The sequence below is a fragment of the Lagopus muta genome, chromosome 4, assembly GCF_023343835.1.
Source record: "Lagopus muta isolate bLagMut1 chromosome 4, bLagMut1 primary, whole genome shotgun sequence".
Classification (NCBI taxonomy): Eukaryota; Metazoa; Chordata; class Aves; order Galliformes; family Phasianidae; genus Lagopus; species Lagopus muta.
The window spans coordinates 24,323,630-24,346,003 of NC_064436.1; the positions used below are offsets into that span (position 1 = coordinate 24,323,630).

General features: G+C 36.3%; 1 protein-coding gene across 2 annotated transcripts; it reads right to left on the minus strand.

Annotated features, from left to right (window-relative positions):
- Positions 1 to 1,852: 1,852 nt before the first annotated feature.
- On the minus strand, positions 1,853 to 22,341 carry FBXO8 (F-box protein 8). 2 transcript variants are annotated; one of them, XM_048941987.1, is made up of 6 exons: positions 22,229 to 22,338; positions 18,735 to 19,074; positions 16,404 to 16,530; positions 9,862 to 9,980; positions 8,045 to 8,241; positions 1,853 to 7,263 (listed from the first exon to the last, which is right to left on the minus strand). In XM_048941987.1, exons 2-6 carry the CDS (start codon positions 19,061 to 19,063, stop codon positions 7,076 to 7,078), a joined length of 960 nt encoding a protein of 319 aa, XP_048797944.1. In that variant the 5' UTR covers positions 19,064 to 19,074; positions 22,229 to 22,338; the 3' UTR covers positions 1,853 to 7,075. The 2 variants fall into 2 exon arrangements, with proteins under 2 accessions (XP_048797944.1, XP_048797945.1); XM_048941988.1 differs by having other exon boundaries at positions 1,854 to 7,263; positions 18,735 to 19,071; positions 22,229 to 22,341.
- Positions 22,342 to 22,374: the final 33 nt, after the last annotated feature.

Genomic DNA, 22,374 nt, shown 5'->3' on the forward strand with positions numbered 1-22,374 from the left:
AGAGGATGAGCTGTGAGCAGGACTGGGACCAGGTATTCTCTAGAAACTACTCTTCATTCTTTCTCAGTCTGTGCATAAGCAAAGAAAACCTAGATTTATCATTTAAAGATAATTTCTTGCTTTAGGCTCTCTGCTTCTCTAAATGTGTCTTTAGGCCCAGTCTTGATTTATATAAACTTAATATTACTGTGCAATACTTATTTAAAGAATTCTCAATATGTTTCAGTCTTCACCTTTTTAAATGAAATCTACTTCATATAGAAAGTCTAACTACTTGCTACTTAGATTTCCAAATTAGGCCTTTAAGTGCTGTGATTTTCAGTATATATTATGCAGTGCAATGTACATTGGCAACAATTCATACCAAGAAAAGGAAGTAATATATTAATAAATTCATATTAAGAAAAGCTGAAAAGGAAGTCTTAACAAAAGCTGATTACTAACCATGTGACATGCATTTTATTACATGTCTAAATGCTATACATAGGAAAAAGATTCAAATGTTTGTTACCATATTTCTAGGTAAGAAAATCTTTTGTATTTACTATGTTTTACTACTATGTCAGGAAAAGAAAAAAAACAACAAAAATTCAAGAATATATAGAACACATTTTGGTATTACAAATCAGAAATGGTACTGTCAGAGTTTAGACAGCATGCAACATTAGCAAATAAATTTATTGCATTTATTTTATTATTCATCAATTTATCAATTTATTCCTAATTGGAACTGATAAATAGAAGTTATATTTATAGGGAAAAATGCAGGACCTCAACTGTCAGTGAGTAGTATGCAAAGTGAGACGCACTTCTCCTTGGCAGATCTTAGTAGCAGTTCAGTGATAACCTGGCTTGTTTTATCATGCAGGTGATTAATGCTGCAGAAGGTAACCAAGTGAGCCTATTTAAATCTTCTCCAGTAATAAAAATATGTTTCTATTTAATTGTGTTACCCACACTGCAGTAATTATTCTGTGTTCTTGATGTGAAGACAGAGAAACAGTAGTAGTGAAAATATTTTTTCTAATATGTATGAAATAGCTTACATGGAAGTCATATGAAGGACACCTGAGGCACTGTGCCCAGAAGAAACATCTTCTCCCTGATGTGGCAGAGTAGCACCAAGTCTCTTTCACCAGCTAAACCTCCGTGATACCTACTGAGTTAGTGGATAGAACAGCTCTATACATAGGTCCACAGGACTGAATGAAAAGGGCTGAGTGCTGCTGGCAGTAAATTATCTGACTGCGGAAAGTCTTGTGCACTGCAGGCAGATTGGTGTTTGCTTGGAAGGGGAAGGCCTGCTTTTGGCATTTTCAGTTTTTGTATATTTGATGTTTGAGAAGAACATAGTGCTGTAGCTATAGTCCAGCTGATCATATTCCCACGGGTAAGGGGAAGAAGAAAATCATAAATCATTTTCAGTCTCTACGTTTCAAAAGACTTTTTTTCTGATGCCATGATTACATATTGCAGATATTGTGAGCAGATTAGCTTTTGGCTATTAGCATACACATGTACACAGATCTGTCTGCCTTGAGCCCAGCAGTGCATCCCTTGCAGCTCAGCAGCCTCTTAGCATGAGCAGGCCTTGGAGAATGAGAGCCTCAGGCTTTAACATAGTTGAAAATGGGACAGGTTGTGTGGATGGTCTTTCTCCAGGAAAAAACAAACAAACAAACAACAATACAACTTAACTGAACAAAACGTTTTTTGCTTTTTTTTTTTTTTCTTTTTAAATAACTCCTCAGCTCCCTGGATTACGAGTTTTTCCAGAAGGTTAATAACAAAGGCTATGCCTTCTTGGAAAACTGAAGTTTACCCTGCTATTCACTGTCAAATGCAGCCATTGAAATAATGAATGAGGTTCACTTCCTCAGAATGTGTAAATGTCCTGACTCAGAGTTAAGCTGTCAACAGCTGAAAGACAGTCCCATTGACATGTACCTGGCAATAGTTACTCAGGTTTATTTTTTCCTGGAAAGCTGTTTTGGGCGACAGAGTGGCGTCCGGGTTTCCCAAGTTGTTGTGCTGACAAACTGCAGCGGTGGTAAAGGCAGGGAGTCTGACAAAATCTCATTAATCATTTTAAATTAAATCCAACATTCCTCTCCTACACTGCCAAGAAGAAAGCTAACTTTTACAAATGAATACCCTCTATGAAAAGAACCAATATCCTGACTGTATTGCTTTCAGACAAATATTCCCAATTTCTGTCATGTGCACAATAGGTATTATTTTTAAACTTTAAAATAATGAGCTTGTTGGATGGCTAGAAAACAGAGAAGTGCTTTTTGCATGTTTTCTGTAATAGATGTTATGTGTGAACATTTCTGATAATTAGACTGGCTTCATTTTTTCAATGAATTGCAGCTTTTTGCTTTTCAATAACAAATACAGAAAAAAGAAAGTTGCTTCTTGATGGAATAAAATTGCACAGAGGGAATGGAAGTGTTCTGTTAAATATTTTATAATCTAAGCAACCTTTGATAAGAAATAGATGAATAAGAAAGAAAAATTGCAGATTCATGAAGACCTCTATCAACAAAAGCACTGAAGTGATGAAGGAGCAATATGGTCCCTGCAGCCTTTTACATATACATTCATTTGTATAACTAATGCTAGCTATCTGGTTATGGTGTAACTATAAACGCTATATGTTGTCTTAACATCTGATAAATAATATGAAAAGATCACATAAAATTTGATCTTACTAAAATCACTATTATATGTAGGTTATAACAGATTGTATATTATTTCTCTTTAAGACAAAACAAAACCATAATGTGCCTATGGGAGACACAGGAAAACCCCTAGTCTGTCCTTTGTCCATTTTAATAGCTTTAGAGATTAGTGATAGATTTTACAATGGCAGAGGACGAACCATCTACCCTAATGTTTATTACTCTCAGCATTTACATGAAAAATGTGAAAAGAAAGAATAACCCTTATCTTAAATTCTCATTTGTGATACAATACAAGGCAAGTAAATTGGACTTTTCTAAACAATTAACATCATTATTTTAACATGAGAAAGTTACTGCACTTCAATCTTTGCTTAAGTACTAAAAATAATTTAATACTTATTTTGAGAAAATAGAATTAGAAAAATATCAGATTGCACAGCCTTACACAGAGAACAAAAGTACTGCCACTTCAAAAAAGAACTATTCCTTCTCTTAAGGCTTATGTAATAGATGTTACTAAATTCCGGTATACTGCAGAGGAAATAGTCACATCTATTTGCTCATCTATTGGAAGTTTATTTTTCTAAACCTTTTTTTGAAGCTGTTTTAAATATATTATTTTCCAGTGTAGATTCGTTACACTCGAGGGAATAGGAAGGAGAGGTTGAAGAGAACAAATTTAATTTATTTTTCCCTAGTGAGAATTTCTTGCCCACTTCAAAACTGACAAAATTGTCTCTAGCCTACAACAATTTGGGCTCTCATTTGCTGAACAAGCTTTGTTTTATTTTGAGTAGTCAAACCAGTATAAATCAGTTTGGAGGGTGAGTGGAAACTATTCAAGTTTTAGAAACATGAGAAAACATAGAATGTCAGAAACTGATTATAACTAAGCCACATGAATATGCAATATACATCCTATTCTTTAAACAAATGAAGTCTCAGAATTTAATTCAGCCAAAAATGAGCTGTATAGTGTGACATTTGACACGGACTATGGTATATTACTTTCCTCTATATGAACAAAGAACAGTTGTCCTTTTGTCACTATACTAAACTATACTAAACTATACTAAAGTCAGCAAAATTTTAGAAATGGCCATTCAGAATACAAGTTTGGTATTCTAAGAGCAGAATAACTAGAATTTGTAGGAGGATGGGCTGCAGCCTCTTTCTTCAGAATGAAGTTATCCCATAGTTTCCTGAGGAACGCAGAGTACTGATACAAGCTGGTAAGATGCATGGCCAAAACTCAAAGGACATGCAATAGTGGAATCACACAGTACCTTGGGAGCATGATCATGCTCATGTAACTAAATCTGGGATCCTCTACCTAAATCTTCCAAAATGCTTGATCAAGTGACTATCGTCACAGCACACCAATGAACAGATTTAGTAACACCTGGATCAATGAAGTATCTATCACTATTTTCTTTTAAAACATACATGGAGAAAGTAGCAGTGCACTGAAAAAGAAATTGCCCAAAACTTCCATTATAGAGTACTTATGGAGCATGAGTAAGATAACTTTATGTTTGCCATTGGTGATATGCTTAATTTTTACATGCACCCTCCCATCCCTTTTAAAACAAAGCAGAAAACTGTCTAACTTTATGAAAAGTTGTGATCCTTAAAAATGAAAAAATTGCTTACTTACCACTGTACAGAACGACTCAAACCTCAAAAGAAAAAAGAACAGATGAAATGTTTATTGTCAGTTTTGGTTTATTGGATATTTCTAAAAGAATTCACACATGGCACGTTGAGTTAGATGCTTTCTATCCACTCTGAGTTGCTAATATAATGTATAACATGAGTTGGGTGCTAATCAATTAACACTATTCAAAATTTCTTGTGAAGATCAGAAGCTGTTATTTATAGGAGTAATTTCTTTTTTTTCCCTTCTGGATTTACAGAAACTTTAAGCATATTCTCCTGTTTCTAATTTATCTTCTTGGCTGTTACATGGGCCTTGAAGCTTTCTAAACCTTGTTAATAGATGTATTCAACTACTCCAGAAAGAGCACATTCTGCCCGCCTGGAGGCTTTGTTCTGTTTTAGGATAGGAACTGAGAGTCACTAGAAATTAAGAGAAATGTAGATTAATGAATTGTACTCTCATATCAGTGTAAAATCAAAACCACTATCTCTGATGTCAACGGAGGGGCCAGGAAAAAGAGAATTAAGACTCTGAGCTGCATTTGTGGTCCCAGAAGAAAACTTTTCCTGATAAGATTGTAACTTGTTGAAACTTCAGAATTCATGGAATTCCTATTTGTATGTATGTAACATCTGAAGAGTGTATTTTAGGAAGTGGTATTCTGCAGCCTTCATGTAAAAGTAGGAGCACATGCTTACCCTTCTTGTTTTCTTTTTTTTAACAACTTTTTTTTTTTTTTTTTAAACAGGACTAGAGACCTTTGCCTAAGGCAATGTTTAATATTATGCTTTTAACATTTTGTGTTTGACATTAATTGATGACTAATGATTAAGGAATGTATCCTTGAGCCTTCTGAAATATATGAAAGGACCCAGAATGAAGTGATGAGAGCTTACCCTGAGAGAGGGAAGCAATACTGTAAAACTTCACAGGAAGATTGCTGCAATACTGCTGGCTCCCGACTTTGGTTGTGTATGCCACACAAATACAAATTATGTTTAAATTTGATTAGAGGTAATTTACTTAAAAAATACAATTCTTTCTGGGTGCATTTTTGCATGTGGATGAGAGTGATGAGTATAACTGTTTTTACTAAATACTTGAGGTACCAGCAGTAGCTCTGTTTTTTCCCCCGTTATTTATGTAGCCCTTATGTAGACTGAAATTAGTATACTGTCAGTCATCATTCTTCTCACATCTGAAACAAATGTAATATCCATTCAGTGCCAAAAAGAAAGCAGCAGTGTAGGCAAAGTATATGTCTATGAGTATGAGCTGCATTCAGTTTCTGGCTCTGCCATAAGCTTCTTACACTAAAAACAAACAACAACCACCTCTACAGAGGCTTGTAAAACACAACTAAGAACATCTTCCTACCTCATCTCATGGTGTGGTATGTAAAAATGATATATCTATTAGTTATTATGATAAAAACAGATGCTAGAGATAGCTGAGTATTATATAAACAAATATAATCAGGAAGAGATTAAGGAATGGCTCTTATTTCAACTACATATAATGTCAGTTTATGAGAAGTACTGCAGTATGAACTAAAACAAGGCAAATGCTTAATAACTTCCTGCACTTGCACTGCAAATGCACGGCTAATATTCTGCATGTTTCAGAGAATATAAGACACAACCTGATTGAAACTGTTTTTCAAGTATTTTCGAAAGTTTAGAACTATTTAAAATCTAGCTACAGAAGATATTTAGGAAGAGTCTGAGTTGGCCAAAACAGTCTGAAACAGCTCCAGTCTTGTACAGTCACCATTCTAAGCTCACTCGGTCACAGCTCTTAGCAGCTTTAACAATGACTCATCTGCTATAAATTTACCTGGCCGTTTCCATCACTGACACTTCCACACTGCGGGAGATGGTTGAAAGCAGCAACGTTAGCTTCCCTACACTGCTTTTCCTGTTTAAGTTTTCTTTGCTTACAGGGCTGAATAGCTGATGGTAGCTGTTCTATACCACCATTAACTACTGCCAGCAAAATAAGTTTTCTATCTCTGTGCAACATGCACATTTTCCCTAGGCTATGCCTATGTGACCAATATGGTTATTCAAGTTAGTCATACAGTATTAAATATTAACTTAGATACTTTACAAGTGTTCTGCCATCTCTCAGGAAAAAAAAAAAAAAAAAAAAAAAAACCCACCAAAAAAACCCCCAGACTTTATCACAGTATTGAGATCTATGTTTCTCTAACTTATGTATCTGAGGTAATTAGCACTGTAAAAAAAAAAAGTTTAATGCAAAAGAAGGAAATACACTTTTAAGAGAGAGGAGCAATTTTAGTTAAAATATTTTACAATAAAATAATTATGATTATAAATCTCTTTAGTTAAATATATACACATTACACAGTATCTTAAAAAGAATGAAATAATTAAAGTTTCAAGCAAATCTAATGCACAAATCCACCACTTTGTCAGCTTAGACTGTAATGTCAGTTTTAACATTTGTAATTAGTTGTGTCAGACTAATGGCACTATTCTGTGCAAAATTAAAAAAATTATGAAAAACAAATCTCCAAATCCTTCCATTCCCACAGTAAATAGATAGAAAAGGTAGTTTACACATACATACACTTACACACAAACTTTGATTGCATACAGAGGTTAGAATGACCAGCACTAAAATAACCCCCATCTCTACAAAATAATCTATTTCTTGAAACTATGTAGTTTTTGAAAATTACAAACTGTGCTAGCAAATTGTGCGTTTAGGCAGCCACGTGGCCAATAAGGTAGATGTTGTCATAAAGGTGCCCTACAAAATCTTCACTAATATTCTGTGCAGCTCGTCGTGTATTCCGGATGAATTCTCTCTTTGACATTTTGTTCTTCACGTGAGGGCTGGTTAGATCAATGGAAAGAAGAATCAAAGAGTAACACAGTACATAAACTGCATCTAGACAAAAGAGAATAAAATAAAATAAAGGGAATTATGATCATTAAAAATATTGTTGCCTGACCAAAACTCTTATGCAGTCTTCAGCATTTGGGCCTAACATTGCATATATAAAAATATATTAGAATTCAAAGGAATATCCCACTGTCATAAAATTTAATATAACCATTTTCAAAGTAATAGAATCAGCACATTGCTAAATAAACTTTTACAAATCTCTCAATATTCCTACATCCAAAAGTCACTGATATCATTATACACATTCATTTAAATGGAATCCTAAAGTCTTTGTAATCTAAAGCCAACATCCTCCTAAGTTTATTTTTAATATGTAAGCAGTCCCACTGCTAAAAATTGGCTCCCTACTACCAGTTAGAAATGCTTTTTAATTTCAGTGAGGTCCAAAATTCCCTCTCCTTTCTGTGGGACTATCCATAGGGCAAAATATTAAATGTGCAGGTCTTTGCAGAAGGGATTTTAGAGATACTACAGAGTTTAAGCACAGAAAAAAAGTGAAGGAAAACTAACATGAAAATACCTCCACCCTTATCAACTAGGTCAAAGAAAATAAACTTTATGTTATTTATTTACCCATTTTCAACCCAAATGAGATGACGACTGACTACTCAACAAAGATTGAAGGATGCTATTAAGCCATGTTTGTACTTTGAGAAATATTTGTTTAGGTGCTGATTGTAAATCTATTGTGAACTGTAACATCATCCAAACATACATAGAAATACAGAGAGTGATTCATTGAACAAAAGCTCTTTTTGCTTACCAGGGCTAAGGCCAAGCTCTCTCATCAAATCAGGGTTACAAGCACAGAATCTGTGAGAGAACTTCGTTATGAGAGTCTCAAGATATTCCCCACGCTCCTCGGGGGCATGAATATGTCTGAAGAACTCTCTCAGTGCATTTGGCAAGAACTGATTTCTAAAGTTGTGCAGCGTCACAAGGTCATCCAAAACATCTCGCCTGGTAGAAGAAAATCTCAGGTAATTAGAAAAGTAACTTTTTTTTTAAAGCCTGTTTGATCATGAAAATGTAGGTTTAAAAATCAAAATAGAAGGTTTAGAATTGTTTTGGAGCTTCAGAGTGTTTTATTCTATTGTTTCATTTCTGTAGAATAACACAAAGAACAAATACACATCCATCAGACACTTGCAATAATAGCCATAGAAATTTCTTTAGAATAGAATAGAATAGGAATTTCTTTGCATGTGTATTCACTTACAGTACACATAAAGGCTAACAGAATTTAATTATCTGACGAAATCATTAAAAATGCAGTAAAGGGAATATATTTGTGCATACTGTACATATTCTGGTGCCTAAGTAAAAACTATTACAGCAGCATCTTGTTAAAAAAAGGTTTCAGTTAGATAAAATTTGCTCACAAAACCTCTTGAAAGGTTAAGTCCATCAGGGTACAGTTCTACCAAGTGTTTTCCACTGAACACAGGAACAACGAAGTGATTCAAACTAGCCTGTATAAACAGATGTGCAGAAGACATCTGAAGTAAATTTGGAAACAGAATATTTTGGTATGTTGATCCTTCCTATTATATATTTCAATACCATATGGAGTGTTTTAATGTCTAGAAATCTAATTTTTACTTCTGCCTGATTTCATTTTATGAAGGGAAGAATGATAGCAATAGAGGTTGCTAAATGTAATCATTAATTTGCAGTGTCATCTGGTAAATGGCTTCCTGTTTTTTCTATTGTTCTAAAACATGATGATCTGAAGTTTTACAGCATAGATCTCTCTGTGATGGTGACACCAAAAAATGACTGCTTTTACTTGTTTAGCAGTGAAGACTGAGGGGAACGAGATGCATGATAGGATTCCTGCTATAAGTGCTGCTGTTCACCTGCTCTTCCTATTTAAGTATAGGTATTACTTTCCTCCTCTATAAAATTTGTTTGAATTCGTAGTTTGTACTCCTCTTTCCTGATAATACTGCACCACCCAAAGCTGAAGATATCCTGATAGGCAAAAGAAAACACTCTGGGGAAAGGAAAACACTCTGGTACAGCAGGGGCAATGTACCCTGCTGCTTTCAGCCAGAGGGTGCTCTACTACCTCTTAGGGAGTGAGCACATCTCCTATTTGAGAAACAACGGAAAATCAAATAGTGGTTAGAGAATTGATCATGAGTTAAAAAGCTGCAATCACTTGGTAGAACAACTGCTTTTTCCTATAACATTCATACTACATATGAAAAAAAGGAAGACCACATTAAAAAAAAAAAAAGCAATAAAATATATATGAAATCTGAACATCATACAGTAGAGACTATCCTGTGCAGCTTAAATGCATGCTATACTTTCTAAACAATTTATAAGAAGAATTACAAAAATAGTGAAATAGTAAACTGTCTGAGAGTCATTGGTTATATGTAGTATTTTCAGAGGTTCCTGTATGATCAAAATTCTGGAACTAAGGAACTGTTCAGATTTAGCACCAGCATTACTTAGTTGCATTTCCATGTACTTTTACGTCAATAATATTACAAGCAAAATAACTATTGTCAGGGTTGCTGTGCATTGAAAACAAATAGTGGCTTTCTCCTCACAAGAAATTCAAGTTACCTTTCATCGAGATAGATTCTCAGCTTCTTCCAATTTAGTGTTCTTGTGCAAAAGATAAACTTAGCTATTTCCTTTGGCGAATCATCTAGTATGCCCTTGGACATAAAGTAGTTGACTCCCTGAGATAAAAAGATACATATGCATAAATATGTTTCATCTTCATACTATGGAACAAGCACTTTACTTAGCAACACAAGAAAATTATCCCACTAATTACTCACATTTTATTCTAGCAGAATAATTTCACTTCCTCTCAATCACATTTCAACATGCACAATACAATCTAAAATTACAAATCAAATGCAAAGGAACCTAGTTCGTTGTTATGGTTGAGATTTTACATATACTTTGAGTAGGACACTTAAAATTATGAATCTCACACAAGCACGGTAGTTCAACAGTATTTCAATTACAGTGTTTTAATATTGTATAATTTTTTTTTAACCATACATTTTAACCATAGATTTTAATTTCAGAACTTTAAAAGATAAGAAAATCTTAGCCATAATACGTTTTGTCTTTAATATCATTGACTAAAACATTAATGTTCACACATGTATGTGATGCATCACATTCAAATAGATGCATTAAATGCATTTGTTTAAATGTGTAATACTGCAAATAAACACAAGCACGCAGATTTCAAAGCGTAGGTAAATATAAACATATAAAGAGACATAAAAATATGCGTAGACGAAAATAAGAACGTTTCATTATATAAAAATGCTTTAAGAAAGACAGAACTAGTGTGTATATTTTATATTCATTTTATAATTTGTAGAATTTTCCACAGTTTGCCAAGCATACATTTCTTATGGAATACACATGCTGAATTTCATAGAAAACAGCAGCGAAGAATCACATGCTATTGTTAAAAGGTTGGTTTTTTTTTTTCCTAAAGTAAATACAAATCTGAAGGTTCCATACACTTAGGGGGAAAAAAAGAAAAACTAGCAATATTAGCCTCTGATTTTAGGAAGAATTCTAATTTGAGACAGTAGTGAAATGTATTGCATTATAAGCTTGCATTTAGGTCCAATTTAGATGATATTTAAGTCTGTCCGTAGTTAGGATGGGCAACATAAGGTTGAGTACTTTGTTGAATTAGAGCTAAACATGAAATTAAATCAAAATGAGTATAAACTGCTTATTAATTCCTCAAACACTTCGGTGGCAGTTTGCACATGACTACCAGCAGGACATCAGGGCTTCATCAGTTCTTTTTACTTTCAGCTTATCTATGCCTCCTTTAAGGAAATCCTGCCTCAATGAGTCTTCAGTATTTGCTTCAGTAATGAGCATTTGCTTAAGGTAGTACAAACTGAGGCCTATCAAGGGAGTGTCAGTAGCACTTCTAAAAGCATATTTCTGCTGCAATTATTTAATAAATGCATTTGCAACATATCTGGAAAATACCTGCCATTTCATAGCTGAAGCAAAATGAAAATAATGTCTGCTTTAAGATAGATGGTAGGTTGGTTTCTCTGTGCCAGTAAATGTCAAAAGTTATTTCTTTAGTACATTACAACTCAAGAAAGGATCTTCACCAGATATGCCACTGAGTCTCTGCAAAATGGCTGTGTTCCCTGTCTCTAACTCCCAATCTTTCCCCACCACACAACAGTTGACCATATATCTCCTAGTGAATACAGTCTCTTTATTCATTCTCCTTATCACTTTCACAAATAAACAGGGCGTAAATATACTTCAACACGCATCATTTTGAAGTTGCTATTTATTTCTTCCTAAGCAATGACAAATACTTTGCAACAATATAAATCTGATTTATTTTATAGTTCTTAAGTTTTAAAAATTAAATTTATTTTTAAGATTTAAGGCATGTCATCTAATCTATTTTTTGTAACTCCATAAGCATCTTCGGATTCCTCTCAGAATCCATGTTTCAAATAAATCACATCTGGTAGCTAACGTGGTTGCTTGTGACAGGTACATTAACTGAAATAAGTAGTTCTATGAACTATTAAATCCTATGCTAAGATTATTTTTCAGTCATCTGGTGATTCTCTTAGGCAGCATTTGCCTGAATTCATCTAGGCAGATCTGTGCCACTACCTATGAGGTCTGAAGAGGTGTTTTAAACACTTACGAAGTACAGCAGGATGAGCTGGCTTAGTTGACGAGTAATTAGGTGAAGAGCACAAGGGTGAAGATTTCCAGTAGCTCTCTGTGGAATTTAGTTGGCATTATAATGCTCTTAGCATTAGAGATTTAGGAAAGATGCCTTAAAGATACCTTGCCTTCCACCCAAGCCAAGAGTGCCACTGCTGAACTTCAGACATTTGTAGTTTCTTTTGTCCTTTTTATTTAGATATGCACACAAAACAAAATAACCGCATTCTAAGTTGGTGACAGAACTTTCTGAAATCACGTTATCTTTTCCCACACATATTTCATCTTTTTAGTATTTAAATGGAATTGGATGCCAAATCAGAATTAGGACACCACTAAGCTTTTTACCTAATGCATGTTTAAAAATACTACAGCAAAATATGTGCCAAATAAATTAGCCAATAAAGACAAATTTCACTTAAAACTTGAAATTTGTCAAACACCAAAAACTACAACTGCTCAATTTGGTCAACTTAAGTAATTTTAAAAGGCAAAACATTCTTAAAGCCTAGGAAATATGGGAATTCAAGTTTAAACACTAGGTCAAATATACAGATAATTTCTGCAGGTCCGTGATTATTGTTCTATGATGTATATAGGGCATCAATTTGTAATCAGAGCTCCTAGGTAATACTAACATGATTAGTAAACAATTAATTATAATAAGATATATGCAGTATTAATCATCACTTTTTAATCATCTTTTTTTAATCATCATTTTTTAGAGAAATACAGTGTCAACACGTTTCATGGTGCTTCTTCCAGAACAAAATATACAGTATCAATTTGATATTTTCTAATAGGTATTTATAAGATCGTTTTCCTAAGTTATGAAGTCATACGCTGACCATGTTATTTGTTGACAAATGTGAACACAGTGAAGAACATGCATGTTGAATGTCATTGTTTTCACTGTATGCCTTTTAAATGCATTCTCAGTGATACACACTTGTGATGCAATCTTTTATTTCCAGAAATATTTTTCATGTCATGCAGCTTCCATAATTGGTAATTTGGAAAACTGAATTTTTTGACTTTACAGTACAGTTTCCAAAAGGTTTCAGCTGTTGGGTCCATTCCACTTTTTCACACACTTAGAATGGAAGTTGGAATCATATAAAGAACTTCCTGCCCCTGTCACTTACTTTAACATTCTTAGGACAAATAACATAGTGCATGTCAGCTTTGGCTTGCTCAGTAGATCACTATGAAAGAGAATAAGTGTTCCAGAAATTTGGCTAACAAAACACAGAACAGTAAACATTCCATCATCTACAGACTACTTATAATTAAAAGCCAAGTAACAGTGCTTTATCTAAGCCACTACAAATTATACAATAACCAAGGACTGAAAATTATAGCAAAACTAAGGGCATCTGCTAATGAATGAGACAATTCCCATAAATCTGGAAAGTCAGATGTAGTGGAAATGCCATCATGGCTTGATGAGCATCTGGTAGGAAGGGAGGCTCAGGTGTATGCAATGCACCTGAGTGACTAGAAGGGGTGGAGCCAGGATCCACCCCTTCCCAGACCACGTTTAAGGGTTGGCAGCGGAGGCAAGGGGATCTCTCTGGAGATCCCTGTGTACCTGATGCTTTTTAAAGGTAAGTAGCTTCTTTCCTTTATTTCTGTGCCTGCTGCTGTTGTATTTGAGCAAATCCTCACTTATTACAGTGTGGGATCTTGCTGCTCTGCTGTCATTGTCGCACTTTCCATTGCATTACACTAGTCATACTGTGAGCACTGTCTCTGCTTACTGCTCTTTACAGTTGTTATACTATGTATGGGAAATCCTGATCTCATTGAAGTCTGAGTATTCTTGTACTGTCCAGATTCCAATAGATCCATACAAATAAATGCTATTAAACAATCTGTAAGAAATACTATTGCTAAAAATGAAATAAAAATTAGATCTTTTCTGACTGAAGTATTCTTTTCCACTTTCCATTCCAAACATAACTCCATAGCATAGACCCATGTAATTAACTTGACAGTGTATTTTGCAGGAAACTGGAAACTGTATACAGAACAGTGGAAAATAACTTCTGGTTGCTTACAAACTATGTCATAAGCATATATGATGTAGAATAAGCACTTCATAAGAAACATTTCACATATGTTATATGCTCTTCCAAATAAAATACAGCAGAGATAATGTTGGCAGGCTCAACAAAATATTCATATTCAAGTTTTAATACTAACTCTAAACTAGACCCTCTCCCAAACAAAAACCAATTTCCAAAATTTTGGCTACAGTGGTTCTGGTTCTGCCATTATGATAAAACATAACAACAAACAAAAAATCAGAAACCAAACATGCACTGGAAAACTTTCAGATCATATGTAATGTGATTATGCACATCTTTTTTTCAGCAGAATGTGAGCACCTGGTAAGAATTATACAAGCTCATGCACATAGTCAATACATAAATTTACAGCTGATATCACAACACCATGCACACAACAATGGCTAACCAGAGAATCCTACCACAAAGCGTGTAGATGCTCTTCCCTACCCCGTGAGCCACCGCTAGCTCTGGAGCTGTTGCTGTGGAGCCTGGTTACCCATTTTCATGACATGGGCGCTGTCCTTTGGAGAATCTTGCTCCTGTGGCTGTAAGTATTCCTATTTTTATAGTATTTGATCAGGTCTGTTATCAAATGTAAAGCAGAGTTTGGCAGGAAATTTCAAGACATAATTTGTAATAGTGGAATGTCAAATATTCCAGTCACAGTGTCCTTGTAATAATAGTTTGCCAACATCACAGTTGTAACAAGAAAAGCACTGATATCTATGAATTCTCCTGAAACTCAGGCCATGAATAATTCCTACCAGGCTATGGTGCTTCACAGGGAGAGAGGAACAGAAGGCATAGGAGATACCCTGAGCTTCTCATCTCTCAGCAGGCCTGATGCAGGCTGTTTGTACTGCTACTGTACAACATAACCATGATGAAGCCCTAAGAAGCATGTTTGTATAACAAATTTAATACTTAATTTAGGTATACTACAAGATAGCTTTAGTTTGCTTATCTTTGTTTTCTTGAAAAATGCTGACGCTTTCATTCAATGCCTTTTGTGAAGGATCCAAATGCTTTACACCTATTGTAATTACTCTAAGTTAGGTAAGGCTGTTGCCAACTGAAACTTGATATATTCTTGAGATACATTTTTATTTGGAAAGCTTTACAGTTATTACTAAACTCATTAAAATCCTGATGAAAATCAGTGCTAATCACTTAAGTGGCAGGTGCTAAGGTCTCAGCACTACATAACAAAGTTCAAAGCACAGCTCTGTGAAATTATAGAGTACTTATTTATGACTAATAGGAGTAATGGATTTCTTTATCAAACAAAATATGAGACAAAGCAAGAGTTTAAACAAAATCCCATTACTGCAATGATCTGTGTATGACTACTTTATTTATTTCACCCTGTAGCCTCAAGTTCTTGTTCTCTGCATCTTATCAGCAGTGAAAACTATTTGTTTCCTGAAAGTATATTTCTTCATGACTTTTTCTACTTTGGATTTGTCCAGCTATTGTATACTTATAAACATACGTAGGAAGTTAATGTTTATTATTGTTCAAAACTGTCTGCCATCTTTTCCTAATAAACATGCAGCATGAGAAGTCTAGTTTTATGTACAGAATACTGTCTTGATCACTTTAGTATTAGCTTTTGCCTGGAAGAGACTTAATTACCTACTCTCAAACATGTTTCCTCTTTGAAAAGCGAGAGAGGCACAAGCTGTCTTTTCCAGTTAGTTAAGCAAATTAATAAATTGAAACCTTTTAGAAAATAAATATGGTGTTACATACTACAAAGAAGATTCTCTTAACAAAGAACAAAAACACACAGAAATAAAATCAAACTGATAGTAGTTCAGCAATACATCCTTTTCACTGTTCTCCTTGACCACAGAAGTATTTAAAAATGCCTTACGAGAAACCACAATTGTCACAAAAGTAATTGCTTTCACTTTATACCTCATTCTCTTATATATATATAAGTCAGGTAAAGTGGGAGCAAACCCATACTCTGAAACAGCATTTGACTGCATTTGTAAGCATTTTTTTTTTTTTTTTTTTTTTTTTTTTTTAAATTTAAATACCCCACTTCTTCAGTTAGGAATCTCCCTCTTGTTCCCAAGTCAACACATGGTAAGGAATTTCTGGCATCTGTAGGTCAGACTGCTATACCAAGCATTTAAGAGGCAAGCTGTGTAAATGATGCGCACAGGTACCATAGCCAAAAAAAAAAGAAAATCAGGATAGGGTATAACTTAGTATTAACCATTTCTATAGAAGAAGAAATACTAAAGCTTAGCTCCTAATATATCTAGGACTATATAATAGCAGCTACAAATATTTTAATATGTTTGTTACTGTCAGCAATAGTTCACTTACCTCATCAGGGTTGGCATTAAAGGTGAGGCTGCCCTCATCTAGTTGCATATACAGTTTTCTAAAAGAAAATCCTAGAGGTGGATTCTTATTGTATATAGAACAGTGACCCCAAGTGGATTTGCACAACCTATGAAAATAGAATTAGTCTATTATCAAAAACCTTTTATGTATTTACAGACGCAAAACATAATTAACACTGCAAAGCCAAGTACTCAAACAATAAGGAAACTTGAAAATAAGATTGATTGTAACACTTCATTCTAAACTTTTCTGTATGTTTGTTTCTAAAGTCTTCAACTAATGACACTTTTTTTTGTTGTTGTTGTAGGTTTTGGCATATACTAGTGCAACCTCAAAATGTATTCCAGTAGGTGGCATTGTAGTGACATCTACACAGTTGGAGCCTCTAACACTCCTAGTATCTGAACAGTAGGTAACAAGTGACAAATAATTCTCTTGCAGTAGTATCAGATTAAAAATCTGTGTTTCTTTTCTTGTGCTCTAGTTATGTAGTGAGTGGAATATCACATCTGCATCAGAATATGCAACCTGCTACTTTCTATCCATCCTTTTCTCAGTCTTGATGACTCTGGGTTACCTGATCAAACCCCATGCCTGCATAAATATTTTATCGATATTTTTCATCAGTTCCAAGGTTGTTTCTTCTATCCTGCCTCTGACTCCATGTTTCATCAGTTTCTGTTCCTCGTCTCAGTTTCCTTGTTGATGCCATCTAAACTCCCCTTGAACTTTCACTTCCTAGGCACCTTGTTTCTTATCTAAGTTCCTTATTTCAGTTCTACTTCTGCTTTAACATATTTGTTTAAAAAAAAAAAAAAAAAAACTGGCCACAGTGGTTAGAATTCTTCAGATGGCTGAGGTAGAACACGAAAGAAACTTGTTTTCCTCTCAGCATCTTGGGTCTTATTTGAACTGAGTTCTGAAACACAACTGTAGAACTTGCTAAATTCTAAACTCAATATATGTGGATTACTAAAAATTAAGATGTTAGCAGACATCTATGTGAATTGAGACTTTAAAAAAAATACGCTAAACCAGGACAAACTTTCACAAATATATGCTTGAACTGAATATTAAGGAAGATTTCACTAAAAATGATTGAGCTGTTTCCCAAGGTGAATTCTGAGGGAAATATGCCTTTTTTTTTTTTTTTTTTTTTTTTACCCTTATATTAAGCATATATATTGTTTAATTAAGAACATAATATACTTGTGCTTTAGAACAAGAAATTTATTTGTATTTTGCACAGTTTTGATACCAAGGATCAAGAACAATATGATAACAAACTGCAAAGTTATTTTATGCACATAATCTTATAAGCTTAAATAAACCTTCACTAGAGCCACTACTTCTTGCCAAGATAACAGTCCTGAATGAAAGAACAGCTGTGACTAAGAAGTTATAATTGCATTATCCTCTTGATGAAGTTCATGAAGTGAACTGAGGAGAAGCTGCTTCAAATGCAGAGAAGTAAACAGACTGAGAGAAGGAAATAACTTAGAGCACAATAAAAGGAAAATAAACAGGACCTGGAACAGCAACCCACTTGTTACGTTAATACTACTCACTGTCAGTTAAATTAAAGGATAAGGCTGTTCTGTGAAAGACAAATTCTACTGACAACCTACTCTAAAGATAGGTGTGCTTTCGTAGGATTCTTTCCTTGTGTTCCAAAACACCAAAATGGAAGGTGGTGTTTTTAATTAAAATTTCATCTTGCACAATTTTATTTGATAGAATTTTCCTTTATTTCTTGGACATACAAACAGACAGAATTGCCTCTGCATGTTGCATAAATTTTTCAGTAGAAATTTTATGGTGTGCTTGCAGAACTGGCCTTTTCTTTCCCCCTCCCTTCTGTTGCTGTCTTCCAAAAAACGAGGGCATATATTGCTCTAACTCAACTAAAGTAGATGAGTTCTTATTCCTTTTTACCTAGAGCTTCAGCTGAACAGATTTACTTGCTCAAGCCGTGTATTTGTGTTATTTCTCTGAACTTCAAACATTTCAGCTGTGCTTTGATTTAAAACAAAAGTGAATGAGTCCTTGATTTTTTTTCACCAAACAACAGGTTTGTTAGTAATACATGCATGTGCTTATACCAGCACACTTGTGTATACAGAAACCTATTCCACTATCTTAGTAGTAATTAGAAATCCATAATTACGCATTTTTAAACTGTGTCCATTTTCTCCCCTATGCCAAATCTCATTTAACTTAGAAAACCTTTGCTAAAATTGGAATAATACAAAGCACAATTTGAGACAATTATTTTTACTACTCCTGGGTGATGCATTTGTTTTTGCTTACCCTTGCCAGAGGAGCTCATCATTAGCGAGATCCTGCCAAACACACGAAGCTAGACAGAGATCAGTTGCATTCAGATATGACAAAATGGTAAAACTAAGCTCTGGTGGCAGCATTTCCAAGTTAATGAATCCTTCTTGTTCTTTAGATTTTCTTGTCTTCAGCAGGTGGTAGATGTCAATACCTCCTTGGGCTTGTTTCCGGTGGCTTGTATTGGAGACATTGTTAGTAGCTATCCTCCTACCATGCTCTCTGGTAAGATAGCCTTGTCCACTGAATCCTTGGTGTTGCAGTTGCTGATTCCTAGCAACCCTCCAGAGTCCCTGACCCATCTGTGAGCCTGCTGGACATAAAAAGCCAAATTAAATGTTGTCATACTCACATTTCCTTTAACAATTAAATTAGTTTATTTAAAAACAATGAAGTGCTACAAAATAAAAGGACAGACAAAATCATCCAGAGAAATGGGGAACACACAGAAGCACGCTGTGGCTGACATAAGGAAAACATTTAGGAACTTAAATATATTGCTGCTAGAAGCCATTCCCAACTTCAGTGTATTTTCTCTTTCTTGCTTCTGAGCACCCAAAACACTTCCTTAAACATTTTTTTTCAAAGTCATAAAGGTTAGGAGTTTGTGTACATGTACTGAAGCCAGGACTCCAGCTTAAGCTATTTATCAGTTCTGTTGCTTGTTCTAGAAACACAATGTAGCAGTACATCTGAAACACAGTATCACTCTTTAAGTAAAGATCAATCCTGCTCAGTACATGAAGAGGCACTTAGGCCCTGAGACAGGAGGCATTACTACATTACTACTGTATTTCTTATGCAGTACTGGTCTGGACGTGTAAAGACTACTTTCAGACACTTCGGATTACAAAAGACCAATAAGAATCCACCAGGTGGTTGGTAGATCACATGTGTAGTAAGCAAAAAAGTTAATAGCCTCTTGAACTCTTGAGAACTGTAAGCAACACAGCCACCTTGTTTAACTCTTAATCTCTATGATGAAGAATAAAGCAGTGAAGGAACACAGAGGCTGAAAACACTGACATTAAATTCACAGTACAAATACGACAGGGATCTCTTGGAAAGAGTCCAGCGGGGGGCCACAAAGATGGTGAAGGGCCTGGAGCATCCCTCCTATGAGGAAAGGCTGAGTGAACTGGGTCTATTCAGCCTTGAGAAAAGAAGACTCAGAGGAGACCTGATCCAGGTCTATAAATATCTAAGGTGTGGAGGGCAGAATGTCGAGGCCAGACTGTTTTCAGTGGTGAGTGGAGACAGGACAAGGGGAAACGGCCAGAAACTGCAGCATAGGAAGTTCCGCACAAACATGTGCAAGAACTTCTTTACAGTGAGGTGACGGAGCACTGGAACAGGCTGCCCAGGGAGGTGGTGGAGTCTCCTTCTCTGGAGATGTTCAAGACCTGCCTGGATGCCTACCTGTGCGACCTACTGTAGGGAACCTGCTTTGGCAGGGGGGTTGGACTCGATGATCTCTGGAGGTCCCTTCCAACCCCTACAGTTCTGTGATTCTTTGATTCTGTAACTTTTATTAGTCAGACTAAGGAACACATTTTGCTAATATTTTTGCTATCTGTTCTTACATTAGTTTATATAATTTTAACAGAGCTATATTTCCACATACATTTGTTAACTGATTAAAAAATGAGTCTTTCAAAAATGCTATTTGGACATACTTTAAGGCAACAACAACAACAAAAAAAGACAACAACAAAAAACAACAACAATAAAATAGGTAATTTTGAAGGCTCTAAAGAACGTAAGATCATATTGCGACAAATTTCATAACACACCAGGATGGCAACACAGAGAGAACAACAGCATTATCAGAAACAGCTCATCAAAAGGCTGCACCCAGGGAATTATCAAGTGAACTTTATTCCATCAGGTAAGGATCTGGCAATTTTATAATAGCTTTCAAGCTTCTTCAGTCAGATTATCTTTCTGTTCTGAAGGCCACGCTTATAAACGGGGTCATAGTTGCAAAGGACCAAGTTTTCCTAGCCCTAAATCAAATATCCAAATTTCATTTGCTAGCTTAATGTTTTTATTGCAATACCTAGCTAGTAGTTCCTGTTTACAAACTACATTCTGTTGAGCAATACCGAGCTAACATGAATACCAGTGTTTGTTGCTGGTGCTCACAGGGTTCATCTTGCCACAGAATGCTAATTGTGACACATCATTTACAGCCCAGTCACTAATAGATTACTTAACGTTATGGTTCCAGGAAAAAAAAAAAAAAAAAAGAACAACCAAAAAACCAACAGTGCTATGGTATCCAAGAAATTAGACTTCTTACAGAGTTCTCGCATACTTTTGCAGAAAGTATCAGTAGAGAAATCTCTTAGAAAGACTTCTTAAAATAAAACATTGATTTTAAATGCATATTTCTATTTTAAGCACCAACTGAATGAGTTTTGGGGATGACAAAAAGCAAGACTCGATTCAAGCTGACTGCTGGGAACATAGTGTGTGGCTGCTCAGCAGCAGACATGCTGTTTGCAGAGCCAACCTTCTTTTCCCTGTCAAGCAAATGCTTTCAGCTTTGCAGTAATCCAGGATAACGCTTTGAGATCTCACTCATAGAACAGAGAGAGTCAGTGCATCACGTTTTCACTCAGAGGGGGTGACACACTGGAACAGGTTGCCCAAGGAGGTTGTGAATGCCCCATCTCTGGACCCATTCAAGGCCAGGCTGGATGTAGCTCTGGGCAGCCTGTTTGGCAACCCTGCACATAGCAGGGGGGTTGAAACTGATCATTGTGGTTCTTTTCAACACAGGTTCTTTTCCAAGCTTGTGATTGATGTAACTTCAGCCAGTACCCGCAACCTTCCAATGGCTTGGCTGTCACAACTCTCACAGGAAGAAGTGACACTAAGCTTTTTTGCTGACTGCTTATCTCTCCTGGCACTGCCTGGCCTATCCCAGAACCAGGTCTGCTTCTTGTTGCTGTGTTCCAGAATAATCCTTTTTGCAGTGGAGCCCACGACAGAAAATTACAAGCTAAATGCCATCTCTGTTAGGACAAAGATGCAGTGGCTCTGGTAGCCCCGTCACCAACAAAGCACACGCGGATGCTCCACGCGAGGCCTTTGCATTGCACCGAGCCCTGCGGTGCAGGGGAGTCCATCTCCGCGTTTCGAGCTTTTTCTTTCCCCGTAGCCGCCCTCCGCGCGGCGGCCTACCGGCGCCCTGGCTGTGACTGGCACAGCCGCCCCCAGGCAACGAGCACGTTCGCTCCACAGGCCGCACCGGCCCCGCTCACGGCAGGACAGTCCCCGAGCCGGTCCGCGCCGAGGGAGGCGGCGACCCCGGCCCCTCTCAACACCACCGGGTGGTACTGCCCCCGAGTGCCATTGGCCCGCACCGGCCAGGCCCGGCCTCTGATTGGCCGCGTCGCCCGTCCATCATCCCCCGGCCGCTTGCTCGCCGACGGAGCCCAGCCGCGGGAGCCCTCCTGTACCTGTGCGAGCTCGGGTCCAACCGCCGCCGCGACGAGCTTGTTGCGGGTCGGTGCGTGAGCCTCACCGGACAGAGAGGGGCTAGGCGGCCCTAGCGGTGGGAAGAGGCGGTGAGACCCCTCCGGCGCGCAGGGAGCCGCCGCCGCCG